Here is a 22491-nt window from a genome sequence, read left to right as displayed (position 1 = left end):
CTTGGCGTGAGTTTCCCTTCCACTTTTTGATGGTGTGCCTCGATTGTTTTGCTGGTGTTGTCCGCTCAGGGCACTGCGCCACGGCTAATCCGTGCCGCAGTGCAAGTGCTCCCTAGGTAAAGTGTACCTGTAATTGATGTTCATGATTGGTTTATTGGATTCACTGTCAGTCCCCAGTAAAGTGCACCAGGGGTGCCAGGGCTTGTGAATACCAATGCTGCTGGTGGGCTTGCAGCGCTGGTTGCGCCACCCACAGAAAGCGGCCTTGTAAAATGTGTCTAGGGTCTGCCACCGCAGACCCTGTGCGCGGTCTGGGACCGTCGCGCTGACTGCGCAAGTGCCCCCACTTGCCAGTCCCTAAACCTTCCCTTACCTACATATTAGCCACCCCTCTGGTAGGCCCAAGGGCAGGGTGCATTGTAGGCCTAAGGTAGGACATGCCCTGATGTGTGTGGCATGTCTTAGTAGTGAATTACAGCCATTTTCGTTTTTCACTATTGAAGGCTACCTGCTCTCCATAGGCCAGAATGGGCTGCTGGAGTCACTACACGCTGTGACCCCAGTGGACTCAGAGAGCATGGTAGAATGTCAAGTTTAGTATGCCTGAACTCAGAATAATAAAATACTTCTTGTAGTCAAGTTTATTTTAGTATCCTGGGTTTGTAAATACTACTTTTAGAAAGTTAGTATTTACTGACCTGGCCATTTCAGTCCGCCTCTGCTGTGTGTGTGTGTTCTGCCTAGCAACAGTAAGGAGCAGGGTTGGGGAATCCCCAGAGACAGGTTGGCTGCCAGGTGGTGGGTAGAGAGATGACACCAGGATGGGTGGGAGGAGTACACCTTGACTCTTGAATAGACCTGTGCTCTGCCACCACAAAGCCGGTGCCGCCCCCTGTGGAGCGGCTGATGTCTCTGCCCTGCTGCTGAAAGGAAAGAGCAGAGTCACCATAACAAAGTGCTCCAGAACTGGACTGAGCCAGGCCCAGGCCCCCTGGCGCTAAAGAACAAAAGAATCAAGGTATAAAAGTAGGAGCCTGGCTCCTAAGAAATCAGAATCCTGTTTTACCACAAAGAACCTCTGCCCGACTAGAAGGAGAAGAAGACGCTGGAGGAGCTGGCCTGCTGCTTGCCTTGCTGAGAAAGGAGAGGAAGAGACTACTGAAAAGACTTTGCTACTTTGTGCTTTAAACATTCTCCAAGGGCTTGATCTGAGCTTGCCCCCTGAACTGAACCCCAGGACCAGTGGGTTCTCTGTGCTTTTGCTCGTCCTCCGATTCGAGCCGTGTGTGCATCCCGCTGGAAAGAGACTGCGCCCCTCATCGCCCCTCCTAGGGCCGTGACACTCAGGAGCTTGCCTGCCTCAACCCCGTGAGAGCCTTGCTCCGTCCGGAGCCGCTCTCTGTCCCCGGGCTAGGTTGCCTGCACCCCTGTCACTGCCTGCCACTGGAGCGCGCTGAACGCGCTATCACCCCTCCCGCCGGAAACCGTCCGACGACTGTGATCTACGCCGGGTCATCCAGCTGCACTGACCGTGCCCTGTGACCCCGCTTCGCTATCCCCGGACATCTCAGGCCGTGCCGCCCCCACTGTGGAGACCCCCCTGCACCGCCGTGCTGAGGGTCGCTGGCCGCGCCTGCCTACCTGTCCACACCCGCTGATCGAGGACCCAAGACCACTTCCCAAGCTGAGAGTCGCACCGACCTGTGCCGACTCTCCACATCACGAAAGAAGTTCCAGTATCGGGCTCGGGGCCCGCAACGCCTTATTTCCCCGTTCGCAGGAGCCGATCTCTGTAAGTACTGGAACCACAAGTAACATTTGCAAGAGACTACAAAGTATCCATTTGAAACTACGAACAAAGAACATTTGCCTGCTTTATAACCTGGTGGCCTAGTGAAAACGTTATTGGTCTTGTGATAAGTCTGCTGGGAGATATATACCTCTTTTTACATAAAGAAGCGTATTTTTCTACATATCCAAGTCTGGTGTCCGTTTCTGGGTGGATTGATGTATTTACTGTATGTATGATTGTAAGTGCTTAACCAACAACGCCTGAGGAATCGCCTTGGCTGCTCACGCCACGCACCTAGAGGGTGAGCAAGGGTCATTCACGAGGGGTTATCCTGCGCCCTGACGTAGAGGAGAGGGTTCCTGCCTGACACAAGGGCAACCTTGCGCCAACCAGAGACCCCCAAGTCTAACATTGTTGGCAGCGGCTGGGATTTCGGATTTGCATTTGTAATTTGCATACAGTGAATTATTAATCACCAGATAGTGAGAGCAGACCAAGTAACGCAGCCACAGGTTTTCATTTTTGAACTTTGTTGAGACATCTGCCATTTTTGCAACCATGCCTGGCTCCCTCTCTGCTGGAAGAGCACACTCTGTGATTTCTGGAATGGATGAGGTGGATTGGGAGGGACTGGAAGGCTACACGGTAGAGCAATTGAGAGGCTACAGTGTAAAATTCAGAGTTCCCCATGCTGGATTCAAGAGGAGGGTCCAGTACACCAAGGCGTTGAGAGCCTGGAAGGAGTCAAGAGATCCACAGAATGCGGGGGACATCGTTCCACCCGACAACCTTGAGGAGCCCAGCAGAGTCCGGTCGCCAGAGGAGCTGGCAGACAGGGCCGTAGACAGGGCACATGCAATGGAGATGGCAAAGTTGGCAGGACAAATGGAAATGGAATAATCTTCTGGCTTTTAGGAAGGAGTTGAAAACTCTGCTTTTTACTAAGTAACCTAGTGTGACGGTAGTAGGTCTTTCCCTTTGGTTTCGTGTTTCTCTGGGTCACTTTGCCAAAGCGCCGGGACACCCTTCTGGGGTAGCCGTGCGCTCAAAAAGTGCGGAGTAACATAACATAACAAATGGAAAAGCAGAAGTTGGCCCTGGAGGCACAACAGCGCCAAATGGATCATGATATAAGATTGAAGGAGTTGGAGCTGAAGGCGAAAAGTTTGGACACCGCTCCTTCTGGTGGCAGCACTCCACCGGTGCAGGTAGAGTCCAAGGTGTACATCCCCAAAGAAGTAGTAAACGAGTATTTTAGAAAGGATGACATAGGGCAGTGGTTTAGAGCCTATGAGGTGGCCATGTCTTCACACCGGGTCCCTGAGAAAGACTGGGGAGCGGGGTTGTGGGGAAGGTTCCTTGCTGAAGGGCGTGACACACTGTTAGATTTACCCTTAGATCTCCAAGCCTCATACCCCCATATGAAGGAAGCTTTAATGACCAGGTATGGGTTAACTCCTGAGCTATATAGACAGAGGTTCAGGGAGACTAAGAAGATCCCTGAGAGTACGTATGTGGAGTATGTAACTTTTTTCTGCAGAGCACTGGATGGTTGGGTGAAGGGTAGCAAAGCGAATGATTATCAAGGGCTGCTTGATTTAATTGCATGGGAGCACTTGTCCAGTCAATGTTTTCCTGAGCTACGCCAGCACCTGATTGATAGCCAGCTGTCCAACCCGAGGAAGCTTGCTGAGGAGGCGGACCGCTGGCTCAGCACCAGGGTCCACAAGGGTCAAGTGGGAGACTCCGCCAAAGGTGGGCAGGGTCCCCAGCAGAAGAGTGGGGGGGACAGGGGTAAACAGAAAGGGTTCCAAAAAGGCCCCCAAAGTAATCCCCAAGGGAACCAGCAGAAGGGTTCTCAGCCTCCCCCACCCCCGCAGCAGAACAGGGCCCGACAGGTAGACCTGTTCCAAAGGGGCCCTTCAATTGTTACAGGTGTGGTGACCCGGGTCACATTGCCTCTGATCCTAAGTGTCGCCTGTTTGGTAAGACCGCACCCACTGGTGCTCCACCCCGGCAAGTAGCTAATATTAACTTTGGGGAGGAGGTAGCAGTCCAGGAGGGTGGGGGTCCCGGGCAGATGACCCTAGTCTCGCTAGGAGACAGTGAGATGGTCCCTGAAACCTACTTGCCCTCTAACACTAAGAAATATGGGCAAGTAGTGACCATCAATGGAAAGAAGGTTGAGGCTCTTAGAGATACAGGAGCCAGCGTGACCTCGGTGAGGCAACACCTGGTGTCTCAAGAGCAGATTGTACCCAATGCCTACTGTAGGGTTGTCAATGCGGACAACATAGAGAGCCGTTGTCCAATGGCTCAAGTTCCCTTTGAGTGGGGGGAGGTCTCTGGTACTCTACGAGTCGCTGTGAGAACTGACATGCCTGTAGACTGTCTGCTAGGGAACGACCTGGAGAGCTCCCCTTGGGAAAAGGTGGAGAAGACCACGCATCTGAGGATGGTGGGTCTACCCGACTGGGCGTGCGTGACCACCCGGTCCATGGCAGCCAGTAGGGGTGTTGAGAGGGTCCTGGAGCCTGAGGGAGAGGTCCAGGAACCGGCCTTAGGGAGAAGGCGCAGGAGGCGCGGGAAACCGGCCCCCGAAGTTCCCACGGCCCAGGAGGAAGCAGACCCTGAGGGGGATGCCCTGGAGCCTACCGGGGAACAGATTGCCAAACTGGGAGACCTGTCTGAGCTGACCCATTGGCAGCAAGAAGGAGGTCCCTCCAGGGAGGAATTCTGCAGGGAACAGAAAGAATGCCCTTCTCTCGTGGGTATGCGGCAGCAGGCTGCAGACCAGGCCAATGGTGTTCAGGCCAAGACACACTACGTGTACTGGGAGAGTGACCTCCTGTATTCAGAGCCTAAGGCTGCTGAACCTGGGTCGGCCCGTGTGCTGGTGGTACCCCAGAAGTTCAGAACCTTCCTACTGGGGCTGGCTCATGATGTGCCTTTAGCAGGACATTTGGGGATGGACAAGACCTATGACAGGCTTGTCACCCACTTTTACTGGCCCCAAATGCACAAGAATTCAGATTCCTACTGCAGAACCTGTCAGACTTGCCAGGCAAGTGGTAAGAGCGGAGGGAAGCACAAGGCTCCTCTGCAGCCCTTCCCCGTGGTCAGTACGCCATTCCAGCGAGTGGGTATTGATATTGTGGGGCCTCTGGACCCCAAGACAGCCCTGGGCAACAGGTTCATCCTGGTCTTGGTGGACCATGCCACCCGGTACCCTGAAGCCATCCCTCTGAGGACAGTGACGGCCCCCGTGGTGGGACGAGCACTGATGGGAATTTTCTCCCGAGTGGGATTCCCTCTAGAGGTGGTGAGCGACAGGGGGACCAATTTCATATCCACATATATGAAATCCCTGTGGAAGGAGTGTGGGGTAACTTACAAGTTCACCACTCCTTACCACCCCCAAGGAAATGGGTTGGTTGAGAGATTCAACCGAACCCTCAAAGGCATGATCATGGGCCTGGACGGTCCAATGAGGCGTAAGTGGGACGTCCTCTTGCCATGCCTGCTCTTCGCTTACCGAGAGGTGCCACAGAGGTCTCTAGGGTTCAGCCCCTTTGAGCTTCTGTATGGTCACCCGGTAAGAGGACCTCTGAGTTTGGTAAAGGAAGGCTGGGAGCAATCTCCCAGGAAACCTCCCCAGAATGTATACAGTTACATGCTGGCCTTCCGAAACCAGACTAGGCGTTTCAGGCAACTTGCTGAGGCAAATCTGGAAGCCAGCCAGGAGGAGATGAAGCGGTGGTACGACCAGAATGCCACTCTGGTAGAGCTTCAACCTGGACAAAAGGTGTGGGTCTTGGCCCCAGTGGAGCCTTGTGCACTTCAGGATAAGTGGACAGGTCCATTTGAGGTTGTGGAGCGCAAAAGTCCTATCACCTACTTGGTGGACATGCAGTCTCCCAGGAACCCTTTGAGGGTCCTACATGTTAACCGCCTTAAGCCCCACTTAGAGAGGACCGAAGTGGGCATGCTGCTGGCCACTGATGATGGAATGGAAGAGGAGACCGAGCCTCTTCCTGACCTCTTAGTAGCCTCTGAGAAAGATGGGTCAGTGGATGGAGTTCACCTCTCACCCACCCTGACGCCCGAACAACAGGAAGATTGCCGCCACTTGCTGGGGCAGTTTCCAGATAGGTTCTCCCTGGTTCCTGGTGTCACAGATTGGTGCGTCCATGATGTGGACACAGGAGACAGCTTACCTGTGAAGCACAAGGCTTACAGGGTAACTGACAGGGTCAGAGCTTGCATCAAGGAGGAGGTCTCCAAGATGCTTGCGCTAGGGGTGGTTGAGTCCTCCAGCAGTCCTTGGTCCAGCCCCGTGGTCTTGGTCCCCAAAGCTGCTGCGCCGGGAGCCACACCTGAACTCCGGTTCTGTGTGGACTACAGAGGACTCAATTCAGTAACTAAGACTGACGCGCACCCCATCCCCAGAGCTGATGAGCTCATTGATCGGCTGGGGGCTGCCCGGTTCCTCAGCACGTTTGATTTAACGTCTGGGTACTGGCAGATCGCCTTGACCGATGGGGCCAAAGAGAGGTCAGAATTCTCTACACCAGATGGACACTTCCAGTTCCGAGTCATGCCATTTGGAATGAAGAATGCCCCTGCCACCTTTCAGAGGTTGGTCAACCATGTACTGGTTGGGCTGGATGCGTTCAGTGCCGCCTACCTGGATGACATCGCAGTGTTCAGTGCCACCTGGCCCGAACACCTGCGCCACCTCTGGGAAGTGTTGATGGATCTGCGCCGAGCAGGCCTCACGATCAAGGCAAGCAAGTGCCAGATCGGGCAGGGTTCCGTGGTGTACTTGGGACACCAAGTGGGGAGTGGCAAGGTGGCACCCTTGCAACCCAAAATTGAGACCATCCTGGCTTGGGAACCCCCCAAGACGCAGACCGCAGTGAGGGCCTTCCTGGGGCTCACTGGGTACTACAGGAGGTTTGTCAAGGGCTATGGAACGATCGTTGCCCCCTTGACAGAGCTGACTTCCAAGAAGCAGCCCCGGAACGTGATCTGGACTGACACCTGTCAGAAAGCTTTCGACACCCTGAAGACTGCCATGTGCACGGCGCCCGTGCTTTTGGCCCCTGACTTCTCCAAGGAATTCCTAGTGCAGACAGACGCTTCAGAGCATGGTGTAGGGGCTGTTCTCTCACAGATGACTGAGGAGGGCTGAGACCAACCCGTAGCCTTCATCAGTAGGAGGTTACTTCCACGGGAAAGTAGGTGGAGTGCAATTGAGCGAGAAGCATTTGCTGTGGTCTGGGCGCTGAAGAAGCTAAGACCCTACTTGTTTGGGTCTCACTTCCGGGTTCAGACGGACCACAGGCCCCTCAGATGGTTGATGCAAATGAGGGGTGAGAACCCGAAGCTGTTGAGGTGGTCCATCTCCCTACAGGGTATGGACTTTACGGTGGAACACCGTCCTGGTACATATCACGCCAACGCTGACGGTCTGTCCAGGTATTTCCGCCTTAGTGACGAGGAACCCCCTGGGCAAGGGTAGTTCTCCCCACATTTCAGCTGGAGGGGACACGTGTTAGACCTGGCACCTTGGCGTGAGTTTCCCTTCCACTTTTTGATGGTTCCACTCGATTGTTTTGCTGGTGTTGTCCGCTCAGGGCACTGCGCCACGGCTAATCCGTGCCGCAGTGCAAGTGCTCCCTAGGTAAAGTGTACCTGTAATTGATGTTCATGATTGGTTTATTGGATTCACTTTCAGTCCCCAGTAAAGTGCACCAGGGGTGCCAGGGCTTGTGAATGCCAATGCTGCCGGTGGGCTTGCAGCGCTGGTTGCGCCACCCACAGAAAGCGGCCTTGTAAAATGTGTCTAGGGTCTGGCACCGCAGACCCTGTGCCCGGTCTGGGACCGTCGCGCTGACTGCGCAAGTGCCCCCACTTGGCAGTCCCTAAACCTTCCCTTACCTACATATTAGCCACCCCTCTGGTAGGCCCAAGGGCAGGGTGCATTGTAGGCCTAAGGTAGGACATGCCCTGATGTGTGTGGCATGTCTTAGTAGTGAATTACAGCCATTTTCGTTTTTCACTATTGAAGGCTACCTGCTCTCCATAGGCCAGAATGGGCTGCTGGAGTCACTACACGCTGTGACCCCAGTGGACTCAGAGAGCATGGTAGAATGTCAAGTTTAGTATGCCTGAACTCAGAATAATAAAATACTTCTTGTAGTCAAGTTTATTTTAGTATCCTGGGTTTGTAAATACTACTTTTAGAAAGTTAGTATTTACTGACCTGGCCATTTCAGTCCGCCTCTGCTGTGTGTGTGTGTTCTGCCTAGCAACAGTAAGGAGCAGGGTTGGGGAATCCCCAGAGACAGGTTGGCTGCCAGGTGGTGGGTAGAGAGATGACACCAGGATGGGTGGGAGGAGTACACCTTGACTCTTGAATAGACCTGTGCTCTGCCACCACAAAGCCGGCGCCGCCCCCTGTGGAGCGGCTGATGTCTCTGCCCTGCTGCTGAAAGGAAAGAGCAGAGTCACCATAACAAAGTGCTCCAGAACTGGACTGAGCCAGGCCCAGGCCCCCTGGCGCTAAAGAACAAAAGAATCACGGTATAAAAGTAGGAGCCTGGCTCCTAAGAAATCAGAATCCTGTTTTACCACAAAGAACCTCTGCCCGACTAGAAGGAGAAGAAGACGCTGGAGGAGCTGGCCTGCTGCTTGCCTTGCTGAGAAAGGAGAGGAAGAGACTACTGAAAAGACTTTGCTACTTTGTGCTTTAAACATTCTCCAAGGGCTTGATCTGAGCTTGCCCCCTGAACTGAACCCCAGGACCAGTGGGTTCTCTGTGCTTTTGCTCGTCCTCCGATTCGAGCCGTGTGTGCATCCCGCTGGAAAGAGACTGCGCCCCTCATCGCCCCTCCTAGGGCCGTGACACTCAGGAGCTTGCCTGCCTCAACCCCGTGAGAGCCTTGCTCCGTCCGGAGCCGCTCTCTGTCCCCGGGCTAGGTTGCCTGCACCCCTGTCACCGCCTGCCACTGGAGCGCGCTGAACGCGCTATCACCCCTCCCGCCGGAAACCGTCCGACGACTGTGATCTACGCCGGGTCATCCAGCTGCACTGACCGTGCCCTGTGACCCCGCTTTGCTATCCCCGGACATCTCAGGCCGCACCGCCTCCGCTGTGGAGACCCCCCTGCACCGCCGTGCTGAGGGTCGCTGGCCGCGCCTGCCTACCTGCCCACACCCGCTGATCGAGGACCCAAGACCACTTCCCAAGCTGAGAGTCGCACCGACCTGTGCCGACTCTCCACATCACGAAAGAAGTTCCAGTATCGGGCTCGGGGCCCGCAACGCCTTATTTCCCCGTTCGCAGGAGCCGATCTCTGTAAGTACTGGAACCACAAGTAACATTTGCAAGAGACTACAAAGTATCCATTTGAAACTACGAACAAAGAACATTTGCCTGCTTTATAACCTGGTGGCCTAGCGAAAACGTTATTGGTCTTGTGATAAGTCTGCTGGGAGATATATACCTCTTTTTACATAAAGAAGCGTATTTTTCTACATATCCAAGTCTGGTGTCCGTTTCTGGGGGGATTGATGCATTTACTGTATGTATGATTGTAAGTGCTTAACCAACAACGCCTGAGGAATCGCCTTGGCTGCTCATGCCACGCACCTAGAGGGTGAGCAAGGGTCATTCACGAGGGGTTATCCTGCGCCCTGACGTAGAGGAGAGGGTTCCTGCCTGACACAAGGGCAACCTTGCGCCAACGAGAGACCCCCAAGTCTAACATTGATGATGGCGATGGGGCTGGTGGCCCACATCCCACTGCAGCTGCGGCAGGAATGGCCCATAGAAACTACATCATTGACACCTACTTCTCATGAGCACGTCACATTGTGTCCGCCCGTGGCAATCATGGAACAGTAGTAGATGTCCAATTGCACTGCATGTGTGAATAAAACATATTTGCAGGTTACAGGTTGGCATTGTGCATTGTCATGTTACATATCCCTGGGGTTACAGATGTGATTTGCCTGGTTGTCCACATTTGGCGTTCCAGTGGTGTCCTATGTTCAGTTGTGGAACGGTTGCTGTTTCTACTGGGATGTTGCCAATGTCAAGGTGCACTTCTGCTTATGTGCGAATGCTGCACGGTGGGTGTGTCGCTCCTGCGGCTCTGATTTGTCTGCCACTGGTCTCTTTCATGCAGTGTGCCTGTCGGTTCTGTCCTTCCACGGTGCTTGGATGTTGTGGTGTGTATGTTGTCCTCTGCAGTTGGCCAGGGTGCATCCGTGGTACTCAGCTGTAGGATTCTTTTGTTCTGTGGCATTTTCCGTATGCTGTTCTTGTGCTTGTTCCCGCATTGCGCGTGAGTTTGCTGCCCTCGCGCTGCTTATCCCTGCTTTCCTCATCGCGGAAGGGCTCATTGCAGGTTTTCTGGAGTTGTGGTTTGTGATTTTATCTCCGTCAGGGTGGTTGTATCGCGGACATTGTCCGCTGTGTCGGCAGACTAATGCATGGTACCGCCGTGTTGTGAATTCCACATTGACACGGGGTTATTTTGGCTGCAATATGGAAAGTTGCGTTATGCTACTCTTACGGTAGTTATTACACGTTCTTGTGAATATGCCCCTCAGTGTGTTCTAACCAGGTGTTATAGACATAGCAAATTATATTTTGGATTAATGGAAAAGCACTGCTGAACATGGGAAAGACGCTTTTTATTTCCGAAGGCCTTTAAACATGGTATGTAACCCTGAACTGGTTAACAATGATTTAACATTTTTTAATAATTTTGTAAATTGTTTCATTGTTCTTTGCCGGATGTACAGGTAGATAATTGATCTCACAATGAGGGCTTGTGATGAAAGATGTGAACATTAATGTTCTAATTTTTTACCACATTTTTAGATGCCAAAAATGAGGTTTCTGAGTCTTGGCAGAGCAAGAGCCCAACTACAGAAGAAGAAACATCTGCAATTAAACTTCAGGCTTGGTGGCGAGGAACCCGCATTCGAAGAATTTACAAAGCTAGGATACCTGGTGGGTTAATACAGTGTTATTTGTAAAGCTGTTTAATTTTGCTTGAACTTATTAGACCTGAATAACAATCCGTAAAAAACATAAAAGATTTGTTCTATAAAAGATTTTCAGAGCCTTATTCATGAAACAAACATGCAATTATAGCCATAGACCACCACCTGTTTATTTTACATGCAAATCCTAATCAAGAGATCTGCCCTGTTAGATTATAAAACATTGTTCTGGTAGAGACTTCTAGCCGCATCTTCCTCACCATTAGAATATTCCCTATGAGTCAGACTTGATCTAGAAACGTTTTTGTACTACTTCAGAACATCCGAAGATGGTATCGTGCAGCTCCACACTGATGCCGTTCTGCTCCAGAAAAGACATGCCGGACCTTTAAGGCTCTACTCCAGTGCACTGACATCAGTTCTTTTCTTTCACTGCTTGTAGGCATGTATCTAGAGCTTCACTTGTCTCTCATAAAATACTTTTTTAGTCAGCTATTTTCCAATTTTTCTGCACTGTATAAGAGATATCACCCCCTAAGAAGGCAGCTTTTAAGCCCTGTAGGACTGTTGCAAATAGATGTCTGTGACAGATCCCCATAAGGTGTGCCTGTGGTGTCTGCGGTTGTGTGACAACTCCAAGACCTGCCGCGACTGCACATCACTGAACCCAGAGGCCGTCAGGGAATGCGTGGCGAAACTTTAGGTAGCAAAGCTTAAAAAGGCGCAGCATCTGGACCTCTCCAAGTCGAAAGTTAGTTACTGCTCCGTTTCCTGAGTTGATACAGCCGGTCTCGAGGATGGTCTTTGTCACAATTCAAATCTTCATGTAAGCATAAGACGTCCAAGTAGAGTTCTGCTCCTTAGCACCATTTCCACTCCCCTGATAAAGCGGGTGGACGGCAACATCAGTGCCAATCCCACTCCCGAAGTCGCCCGACTCAGGAGCCGATTTGGCAGCTGGCTCCAGCACATCCCGAGTTTCCGGGGTCTTCTGCTATGCTGTACCAAATTTAAGAATTTTGCTCAACCATGCTTCAGCTCTGCAGTTCTTTATCAACATCCTCTAGTGCACCTTCAGTCCCATGGAGCCAAGAGAATACCACCTGGATTGCCAGTGGCTCCATCTGGGCCTCCTGTGCAGATTCCACTATTGGCAACAGTACCGATGCTGATTTCTGCATCCTTACCTAATCTAGGCCCCGGCATGTCTATACTGAACCTGAAGAGATGAGCCTTATTGTTCTTTCCAATGCCAACTCGATTCCAAGTCGAATTTGAACGATGCCTCAACAGAATCCAAAAGAGGTTTCTGCTCTTGCCTTAACACCAGGCAAGCAACACCTGCATTCTTTTTTTGGCACAGACTCCGACAACATTCCTGATCAGGGTGATGAGTTCCGTTAGCCCTATGCCAATGACAGTTGTTATGAGGACTTGCAAGAGGCTAGTGGGCTAAACACTTCCCAGAAACTGCACTTTTCTCTCTCCTGGTCCAGCCACTGAAGAATCTTCCCCCATCCCATGGTCATGCATTGGGCAGCAGAAGTTCTCGTTCTACAAATCCCCACAATGGATATCAAAACGAACATTCTGACTGAAGTCCTGCAGCCTGGCCATATTACTTCCGAACCTCTCCTCCCATTCAATGATACCTTGACGGATCCCTATCTGGTGGCCTGGGCTAAACCATGTACTAGCCCACCAGTTAACCAGCAAATTGCTAGGCACCCCTGCCCTGGGCACCCCAGCCTTTCTCTCTCAGCAGAGAGAGTCTTATGATGCAAGCTTCGCTAGTCGGACCAACCCTAACAATTTCCCTACCACTCCTGACAGGGAATCTAAGAGAGCGGAAACATTTGGAAAATGCTTGCTCTCCTCCACTAGCGTGGCTCTGCTGTCCATCAACTCCTTCCATTTACTGAACGGTTTTACTGACTGCCTCTGGGAGTCGGTGGCACAAGTCCTCCCAGGTGTTCTGGAAGACCTCACTCTGTTCTCTGACAAGTCATCCAGGATGGTCGTGATTCGGCCAAGTTCACTATATGTGGCTTGGACACCACCGACTCAGTTGGGTGGTCCATAGGCACTACTGTAGCCATTCTCTGCCATGCGTGGCTATGATTCTCTGTGTTCTCGGGTTACAACCAGTTCTCCAAAAAGAACATGCCTTTTGATGGGACTCACTTGTTCGGAGCCAAAGCTGACTCAGCCCTTGAAAGATACAGAGAGAGTTGGGCTTCCGCTCACACTTTAGGACTTTCCACCCAAACTCTCCAGCCACACTTCCAGCCTTTCTTTCTTGGCTTTAGCAGAGGCATTTATCCTATACCACGCTAACAGGAAACCCAGCAGGTTCGCGGGATACGCCGCGATGCCCACCGTCCCTGTGGCCAAGGTCAGCATACCACTCAGTCTGACACCACCACCCCTTCCAGACCCTCCTCAAAGCTCCTTTAGTGTACCCTTACAGTGTCACAGCCACTCAATGGGAGGCAGAATTTACTGATTCTATCCAAGCTGACTGGCATTCACATTGGACCGGTGGGTCCTTCAGATTGTTTGCAAGGCTACCCCTTACCCTTACTTTTTCGCCTCTGCCCACCTTCCACTGCTACCCAATGACTGGCGTAGGACCATCCCTCCATTTTGCAGGAGGACGTGCAAGCTTTTTGGCCAAAGAGGCTATCTATCGAAAGGGTTCCCATATCTTAAGTAGGAGGTGGTTGTTATTTCAGCTATTTTCTGGTGCCTTAGAAGGACGTAGGTCTTCTGCCTATTCTGGATCAGTGTCCTCTCAATCTCTTCCCGCAAAAGGAGAAATTCAAAATGCTCACCATCGCCCTGGTCTTGTCTGGCCTCCACTCTGGAGATTGTTGGCGTTAGACTTGCAGGACTCCTATTTCTATATTCTTATCCTGCCAGCTTGGTGCGGCCACCTGCGGTTCGTGGTGGAAGAGGAGCATTTTCAGATCACTGTGCTCCACTTTGGTCGAACATGCACCTCTCAGATGTAACAATGCACCTTCGGATGTCAGGGTTGCCAGTCTTCCCCTACCTTGACGACAGGCTGTTAAAGGTGAGCTCGACCTTAGCAGTCATCAAACTCCTCCAGACTGAGGCAAACCTCCTATCAACTTTGGGGTTCGCTATCAACATGCCGACATTACACCTGACTCCTTCCCAGAAGCTCGCTTACATCAAAGCCATTCTGGTTCTGATTTATGCCTTTCTCTTGAGAAAGAAAGTCCAGGACATTTAGCCTATTAACCCAACCTCCAGGCTTGGTCCAAGATTTCAGTGAGGTCAGCTCTGAGTCTACTTTGACAGATGGCCTCCTGCTTCCTGACAGTCGAGCATATCAGGATGGTAAATGCAGGCCCTGCACTGAGATCTGAAGTCCCAATGCACCCAACATTAAAAGAATCTCTTCAAACACGTCCAAATCTCAAAGGAGACTGCAAAAGGTCTGTGGTGGCCACTACTGGACACAATTGTTTTTTCAGCAGACCCCACTCCCTTGCCCCCCCCCCCCCCCAGAATTGACAGTGGTGACAAATGTATCGCTTATTGGTGTGGGACAGCCATCTGGGAGAGGTGGAGAGCAGAGGCCTCTGATCTCTGGCAGAACCCACTCCATATCAACCTTCAGGAGCTGAGGGTCACCAGTTGGGCACTGAAAGCCTTCCGGCCATCAGGCTGGTGTAACTGGCCATGAACAACACAACCACCATGTGTTACTGCAACAAACAGGGTGGAGGGGAATTATGGGCCCTGTGGCAGGTGGGCTTGCATCTCTGGAAATGGCTGGACCACCAAGGTATCTTCCTAATGGCGAACCAACTGGCTGGCAGGCTAAATGCCAGAGTGGATGAACTTAGCTGTCTGCACCTAGCGGATCAATTGTGGCAGTTACACCCAGAGGTGATGCAAGGTCTCATCCGCGAATGGGGAGAATCTTGGCTCGATCTATTTTCCACTGCTGAGAATGTGCAATGTCAGCAGTTCTGCTTTGAGTTTTGAAGAATATCAGGACATACTGGGCCCATGTCATCCTAATGCCTCTGGACTGGGCATGGTGAGTATGGTATCCAGAACTCCTGGGCTTGAGCATCTGTGTCGGATTAGGCTGCCCCTCGGGGAGAATCTGCTGTTTCAGCAGAATGATAGAGTTCTCCACCCTGGCCTTCGCAATCTCCACCTACATGCATGGAGATTGAGCAGCGACAGCTGAACACCTTCGACCTTCCACCAGGGGTGGTTGATATCACTTTGGCAGTCAAGTGTCCCTTGAACAAAACTATATACGTAGGCTGTCCGGTTTTAGGTTTAAACCTATAATAACTGATAAAACCCAACTGAAAGAGAAATAGCCCTCACCAGTGAAAACATATAAACACTGAAAAAACACCTGCACAACCACAAACTAAATGCCATTCAAAGAAAGAAAAAAGGGAGTTAACGAGTCATTTTTTTTTCTTCCTGCAGGGGCCAATACAATGTAACTTTGTTATACAAGCTAGCAGTAAGAACGCCTGGGCTAACATTATTCTGCTTGAGTTTTGTTGTTTAGGGATGCCACTAAAATATTGTTTCGTCTTCCCATTGTTTTTTTCAGTTTTGTGGTCTTTGGTCTAAAGATGCAGGGTTTAGAAGCATGTTTTTGGTCCTGTTTAATTATTGTATAAACTGTAGAGAATCAGGAAATATCAAATTCATATTTGATATTTTGGCTGTGTTTGATTCTTTTACTGATAGGTAAAATGGCTGGTTTCATAAGAAATTTTCCTAATATGTGTCATCACATTTACCCACAGAAAATGGGTAAAAACCCTTAATACATTAGCCCCCAGTTTCTAGTGAGTCAGTGTTGATAGTAGGCGAATTGCCAACACCTCAGGCTTTAAACATTCAATGCAAGGTATAGTGACAAGTATATGTGAAAAGAGCGCTATCACCAAACATCTGGGATAGTGGTTAAAACATGACACCAGACTTTTAGAAAACACGGAACGCAGTGTCACTTGGAATGCTCTGCAAACGAGGTTCTTTCCAAGTTTAACAAAGATTGGAGTGTTATTGTTTTTATTTGCAGTGATTCAGCTACGTATATGAAAAAGTTGTGTGATCACCTGTCAAAATTGATACCTGAGCTGAAGTGCTTCCCTGTAAGAGATCCTTGCCACTTGTTAGATGGTATGCTGAAAGCATCTTTACAATCTTCAGAGTTAATGAGGATTGCTTCTGACTTTTTAGTCTATTCTGGTGCACTGTTTTCTTATTCACAGGAACTAAAACGCAAACATTTATCATTTTGTGCTTTGTGCGGCATCAAAGAAAGAGTCATCCCAACTGTGTCCCTTAGCTGATGGGTCTCAGTCCAAGGGGCTATGAATGCTATATTATCCATGTGGCAACCGTTTACAGAATTTTTGCTCAGTGATGATGCCAAAGGCAAGAAATGTGAGGATCTTTGGTCACATATTGATAGTGATGTGAAAAAAGTACACTCTACTGCATTCTTAGATTTTTACAGGGAAACATGACTGCTGTAGTGTACATAATAAACAAATAGAGTCTGAAAACACCCTTGTCTGCCAAGTGTTCAGTTTATTTGGTGTGGATGAGAAACATCTCCTTGAGAGTAGGCTGGGGGACACTTTTAGTGACTTTGGCACTGCAACATGTTACATGTTAGAGTGCTTGGCACTTGATAAGCAAAGCAATGGTGAAGAGCAATTCAGGAACTTTTTTTTCACAATGTATGAGAAATGGCTTTCAATGATGCATAGAAATGTCCCTTCACCATCAATGGCATTTGAAGTCAATGAAACCTCACTGTGGTACTCTGTTCTAGATCCCTTCCATAAAGGGGAATTTCCTGCGTAGTTTCAAAAGTGCTGATTCATTTTTGACCGCTTTAATAACTCTGAGGGCATAGGTGCCCAGATTAGCGCAAATGTTGCAGAACCTGCTCTGAGAATCGCAGTCTTCAAGTGAACCAGTATTAGCATGGAAAGTTATGTCAGTGGCCAAAGTTAACAAATTGTGTACTGGCTGTTTTGGCGTTGCCCATCTCAAGTGTCAATGTTGAGAGGGCCTTTTCACAGAAGTTTACATGGGGATGAAAGAGAGAGAGCACATGACCAAAGACTCACTGAAGAAGTATTGTATGGTGTACTACAATAAGTTTAATTTGCAAAAATCTATTTGGACCTCATATACACTGTACTTACACTGTCTATATACCATGCGCTATCAGTGCAGAAAGCAAGCAATAATAAAGCAAAACGTTCCATAAACACCGGAAAAACACTGTTTCTGTAGTTTTTAATGCCGCAAAAAATTTTAACCACTGAAAACCACTGTTTTTTAAGGTATTGAAATCACTTGAAAACACTGAAAAAAAAACCACCAGAATTTACCAAAAATAGAAACTGAAAACAGGAAAGCCTATATATACGTCTGTCATTGGAACAAATATGTGGTTTGGTGCAGTGCTCGCCACATTGACCCCCTCCGGGTCAAACTGTCTGATGTTTTATTGTTCGGGCTGTCTCTTTCTCAGCAAGACCTTGCTGTAAGCACAGTTAATGGTTATCTTTTGCCCCTCAGTCTTATTCCAGTTTCTTGATAGCCCTCTGTTATGCTGGGCTTGTGCCTTACACACCCTCTGTGTGGAGGACACGCGCCCTGTGCGCCTCGAGGGCTCGAGGACAATAGAGGCTTTAGAATGCGGGAGGGCATTCAGATCTTGGGAGGCGGTTGGCTCTAACGACGTTAGAGAGACTTCAGCTGGCCATGAAAGGAGTCCGTTCCTACCTGTGTTCCTGAATAAATCCTCGTTCCTCGACGAAACCAAGTTGCAGTGCCCTTTGTTTCACAACAGATTTGGCGAAAATCTTGGCCGGTGTTGGGACCGATCCAGGAAGCGTGTGACTGAGCGGCAAAAGTGCTGGAAGTTCAGTGGCACCTCAGTGGGACACAGCGGCTGTGTGGTTTGCGAGCGGAGGAGAGTGACCCGGGTGTGGCAAAAGTGCAGAAAGTTCAGCAGCATCTGGTTCAGCGGCATATTAGCGAAATGCAGCAGCGGTGTAGTTGGTGAATGGAGGAGTGGGACCCATGTAATCGCTGTTCCGCCCAGCGGCTGTGGAAGTCTATCCCGCCCCTTGAGCAGCACACGCCCCATCAAGCAAAGTAACCGGAAGGGGTGGCTTCAAGTTCTTCACTCTGTGACTCGATTTCTACCAGGAAGTGGTCGTGTACACTCTAGGGAGGCCTTTGTATCTGTACACTCTGCGTCATTCTAAAGGCTTCACCGGCTTCTCATCCACTACTGTTCTGGCGCGGAGTGAAATTACAGCAGATCGTCTCGTTCCGACTTGGAGTTCAACAGTGATGTGAACTCCTGGTAAGATTATTCTGTGTGCACGCACAGCTTCAGGGGCAATGCTCACACCTTAATAACACATCGGAAAACACATTGTGTTCTGTTAATTCGTCTGGGAGTGTTTGCCAACTAAGTACTTGACCCTTGGTGATATGCACACCTGATAAGATAACTTGTTGTGCATGCACAGTTACAGCGGTGCTGTGCACACCTTAATTACACATCGGAAACCATATTGTGTTATTGTTAATTTGTCTGGGGATGTTGGCAAACTAAGTATTTACTCCCTGGTGCAACATTGTTTACTTTTCCTCAAACAACTAGGCTTCTGTACCTTTTGTCACATATCCACATGTGTCCATTGCCATTTCTTTTGATTGTTTTTCCTTTTTCCTGTCAGTATTTACCCCTCTTTGATGATGGAGGCTTCAGGGGATAGTCATACCGTAATAATACCCGTGTCTATCATACCACATGTTTCGGTTATTCCCCCACCTTCCTTTGTGATGCAGCCTGGCACACCCCCCATGTCTTGGGATGATTGGATTATAATGTTTGATAACTACATGGAGGCATCAGATGGAGGGGAGTTTAAGCCATCACGCAAAAAAGCCTTGTTATTAACTGCTTTGGGCAAAGAAGGTCAGAGAGTGTTAAAGTATATGGCACAAGCTGTTTGTGTTATTGGTGAAGTTATTCAGGATGAGTATATGGAAGCCAGACGCAGATTGGAGATATGTTATGCCAAGGAGGAAAACCTAGTTATGTCCAGGTATAAGTTTTATACTCAAGGTCAGAAGGTTGAGGAGAGTATTGATGAATTTGTTTCTAGACTTCGTGAGTTATCCACTAAATGTAGTTTTCCGGCAATGACAGATGAACTTAAAAGAGAGCAACTCATTTGTCAGTGTTTCAACAAAAAAAATCCAGGAGGGATTGTGGGCAGCTAAAAATCCCACCTTGAGTGATGCTATAGGGATAGCTAAGGTCCATGAACAATCGAGCTTATGTGTGAAGGAACTAGAAAAGAAAGAACAGAAAGTGGACATTTCGGAAGTGGGTCCCATAAACAAGTTAGCCCAGACTACCCCCTCCTCTACCAAACATTTTGTCCAAAAAGAAAGGACATTTGCCTCTTCTGCTTCTGTTAAGTGTTGCAATCGTTCTGTCAGTGTCAATCACAGTTCTGACTCTAAATTTTGTTTTGCCCAAAGAAGGAATGCAGGAGATGTGGTCGATTTGGACATTTTGCGAAGATGTGTAGATTAGCTCGGAGAGGCAAAGTTGCTGTGTCATTGAAGAGACAACACAACAGATCTAAACTTCTGATATGATTTTATGTGTCAACAGTAGTGATGATGTTGTAAGTGAGATACATAGATATAACAGACCCAAAGCGATGTTTAGGGTTAATGGGAGTGAGGTGTCACTTATGGTCGACACCGGTTCTAAATACACCATTGTCCCCAAATCTGTTTTTACACATTTGTGGGGTAGTACAGTGTTAGAACTCAGAAAGATTACACCCACAGGTTACCAAGGTGAGACAATTTAAATTATAGGGTTCATGGAATCTAAGATAGAGTTTGGAGGGAGGTCTGTACTCGGAAAAGTATATGTGTCAGAAGATGGACCGTCGATTTTAGGTTGGATTCATCAATACGACCTACACATTAAAATTTATCCAAGGGCACCTATGCAGGTAATGGTTGGAGAGGATGAATCTATTGATGATATTTTGAACTCGCTTAAGTATGTTTTTTATGATAAGTTGGGTATGCTCAAAGGTTCTGTACACAAGATTTTGCTGAAAAAAGGGTGCAATTCCAGTGCAACACGATGTCAGAAGAGGCCCTGTCATTGTCATGGAAGGTGTAAAAGAATTGTTAGAGGACATGCTAAAGGAGGGGATTATCCAACCGGTGGAGGCTTCCAATTGGGTTTTGCCAGTGGTTATAACACGCAAATCCGATGGCCGCCTGAGATTCTGTGTGGACTTGAGGTCACTCAATCAGAACATCATTGCTGATACCTATCCCCTACCGAACAATAATGAACTAGTTATGTTACTGAAAGGTGGAAAATTCTTTTCAAAGTTAGACCTCAAGAATGCATACTACCAGATCAAGCTCCACCCAGCCTCTATGCCCCTCACTGCATTTACCACCATAGAGGGAACATTTCAATTTACTCACATGCCTTTTGGCCTCTCTTCCGCTGCAAGCGTGTTCCAAGGCATGATGCCAACATTTTTAGAGGTATGGAGCACGTTCTGTACTTCCAGGATGACATCTTAGTCTTTGGTGGGACAGTTCAGGAACATGATGCTGTGTTGAAGCAGACCCTACAAAGAATTGCGGATGTAGGGATTACTTTGCGTAGGGAAAAATGTTCTTTTCTAACTGTAAGTGTTGAATACTTGGGTTATACCTTGTGTTCTGAGTGAGTCACAACTAAATAAAGCCTACTCGAAGTCATCAAACAAGCCCTAAGACCTGTTGATAAGAATCAGTTGAGATCTTTCACTGGTCTCATTGAATATTATGCGAAGTTCGTACAGTGTTTTGCAGACAAAACAGAAAAACTCAAAGCTTTATTGAGGAAAGGTCAAAGCTTTGTCTGGGGCTCTGAACAACAATAATGTTTTGATTCCAGAAAGAAAGAAATTTGTTGTACGGGGATCTTGGTTCTTTTTTAAATCAAGTTAAAGTCCATAATAACTGTTGATGCAAGTTCAACAGGCTTGGGTGCTGTCCTTTTTCAAAAACCTTGTGGTGATGGGAAGACTGTAACCTTTGCATCCAGGACTCTAACCAGTACTGAAAGAAACTACTCTGTGATCAAAAGAGAAACCTTGGCTGCCGCTTTGGGTGTGGAGTACTACCACACGTCCGTGTGGGGCACAACATTTCTTACAGACCATAAACCCCTCATGGAAGTAATGCATATGGTGACCTCTGGGAGAAGGAGATCAAGTTGTGTAGCTATGACTGTTCGTCCCTTCCTCAAAATTCTAGATGAACTTTCCACATGTGGAAGTAAAGTGCTAATGATAGGTGACAGGTTTGTACCTCATTGTGGTGTAAGGGGGGGAATCTTCAAAATGGCACATGAAGGTCTTCTTGGCCAGGGCTAGACGCAACGCCGTGTCAAGGCTCAATTTTTGTGGCCAGGCATGGCAAACCAGATTTTGGCGTGGGTTGTTGGATGTAAAATTTGTAAAGAGGGAGAGAAGAGGCTCAAAGTGGACAAACAAGAGGTATTGGGACACATTCCAAGCGAATCTAGGTAAAGCTTGGCACAGTGTTTGTATTGACTTCATTGGTCCTATGTCGGAGTTGAATGAGGCATGCAAATTTGCTTTGGTTGTAATAGATGTGTTTTCCAGGTGGTTCTCTGTGTCCTTCTTGAGGGAAATTACCACGATATGCACCATAGTGAGTCTTAACAAAATCTTTTTGGAAGAAGCAACCCCTCTATTCTGATCACTGATAATGGGACTTAGTTAGTCTCCCAGGAAATGGAATACTTTCTAAAACATATGGTATAACTCATCATTGTACTGCACTCAACAACCCCCAAGGTAATGGTATAGAGAGGTGCAATAGAATGGTGAAAGGTGTAATACAGAAGGCGGTGTCTGCAGGATTAGATGGCAAGAAGGTGGTGCAATATTTGGTTTGGGCCTTTCGTACTACTGAACAGGAAACCACGTCCAAGTCCCCCTTTGAAATCATGAGGGGAAGACCTCTAGGAAGCAAGATGGTACCTTCTTGGTTGTGAGAGTGGGTAACTAGAGATGGTACTCAGACCCCTCAGCTGACGAATAATGTGATTTCATAGGGAAGGATTGTTGATGGTGACTGGGTCAAAATCAGGTCTGGTCGCACTGCTAAGGGGCTTTCTAAATATAAAGGTCCTTACAAAGTTGTGTGTGCGTTTCAATTTTATGTCGTTCTGGAGAATGATGAGCATTGGAATTGGCACAGAGTTGCTTTATATCAAAGGGGAGGTGAATGTGTAGTAAAGGCGAAGAAGATGTGTGGTGGTTATATGTTCTTGGATAATGTGGAGTTTGGCGCCACAGATTACCGTGGTCCAGTTGTTCAGGCTCCTGCTGTGCCAAGAGAAGCTGTGCTGCCCATAGGCTATGCTGAGAAAGATGCCACTGTCAGGAAATTTGATAGTGGTGCAACCACCCAGGATGTCAGACCACCTGTGTATTTAAAGGACTATGTTTCTTAAACTATGTGCCTACCTTTTTCTGGGTTGTTCTTCTTTATTGGCTTCTT

At 48.8% G+C, this 22491-nt stretch overlaps 1 protein-coding gene across 2 annotated transcripts in view; it reads left to right on the top strand.

Moving 5' to 3' along the window:
• Positions 1–22491, top strand: part of ADGB (androglobin) — a 1188702-nt gene that overhangs the window by 725234 nt on the left and 440977 nt on the right. For both annotated transcript variants that reach the window (XM_085611585.1, XM_085611586.1), the window contains exon 22: positions 10688–10819. In XM_085611585.1, coding sequence (XP_085467711.1) covers positions 10688–10819 — 132 coding nt within the window. The remainder of the gene's footprint in view (positions 1–10687; positions 10820–22491) is intronic.

The sequence above is a fragment of the Triturus cristatus genome, chromosome 6 (assembly GCF_964204655.1).
Source record: "Triturus cristatus chromosome 6, aTriCri1.1, whole genome shotgun sequence".
Taxonomy (NCBI): Eukaryota; Metazoa; Chordata; class Amphibia; order Caudata; family Salamandridae; genus Triturus; species Triturus cristatus.
The sequence above is the reverse complement of the archived record's forward strand: the minus strand, read 5'-3'. Positions and strand labels throughout refer to the sequence as shown.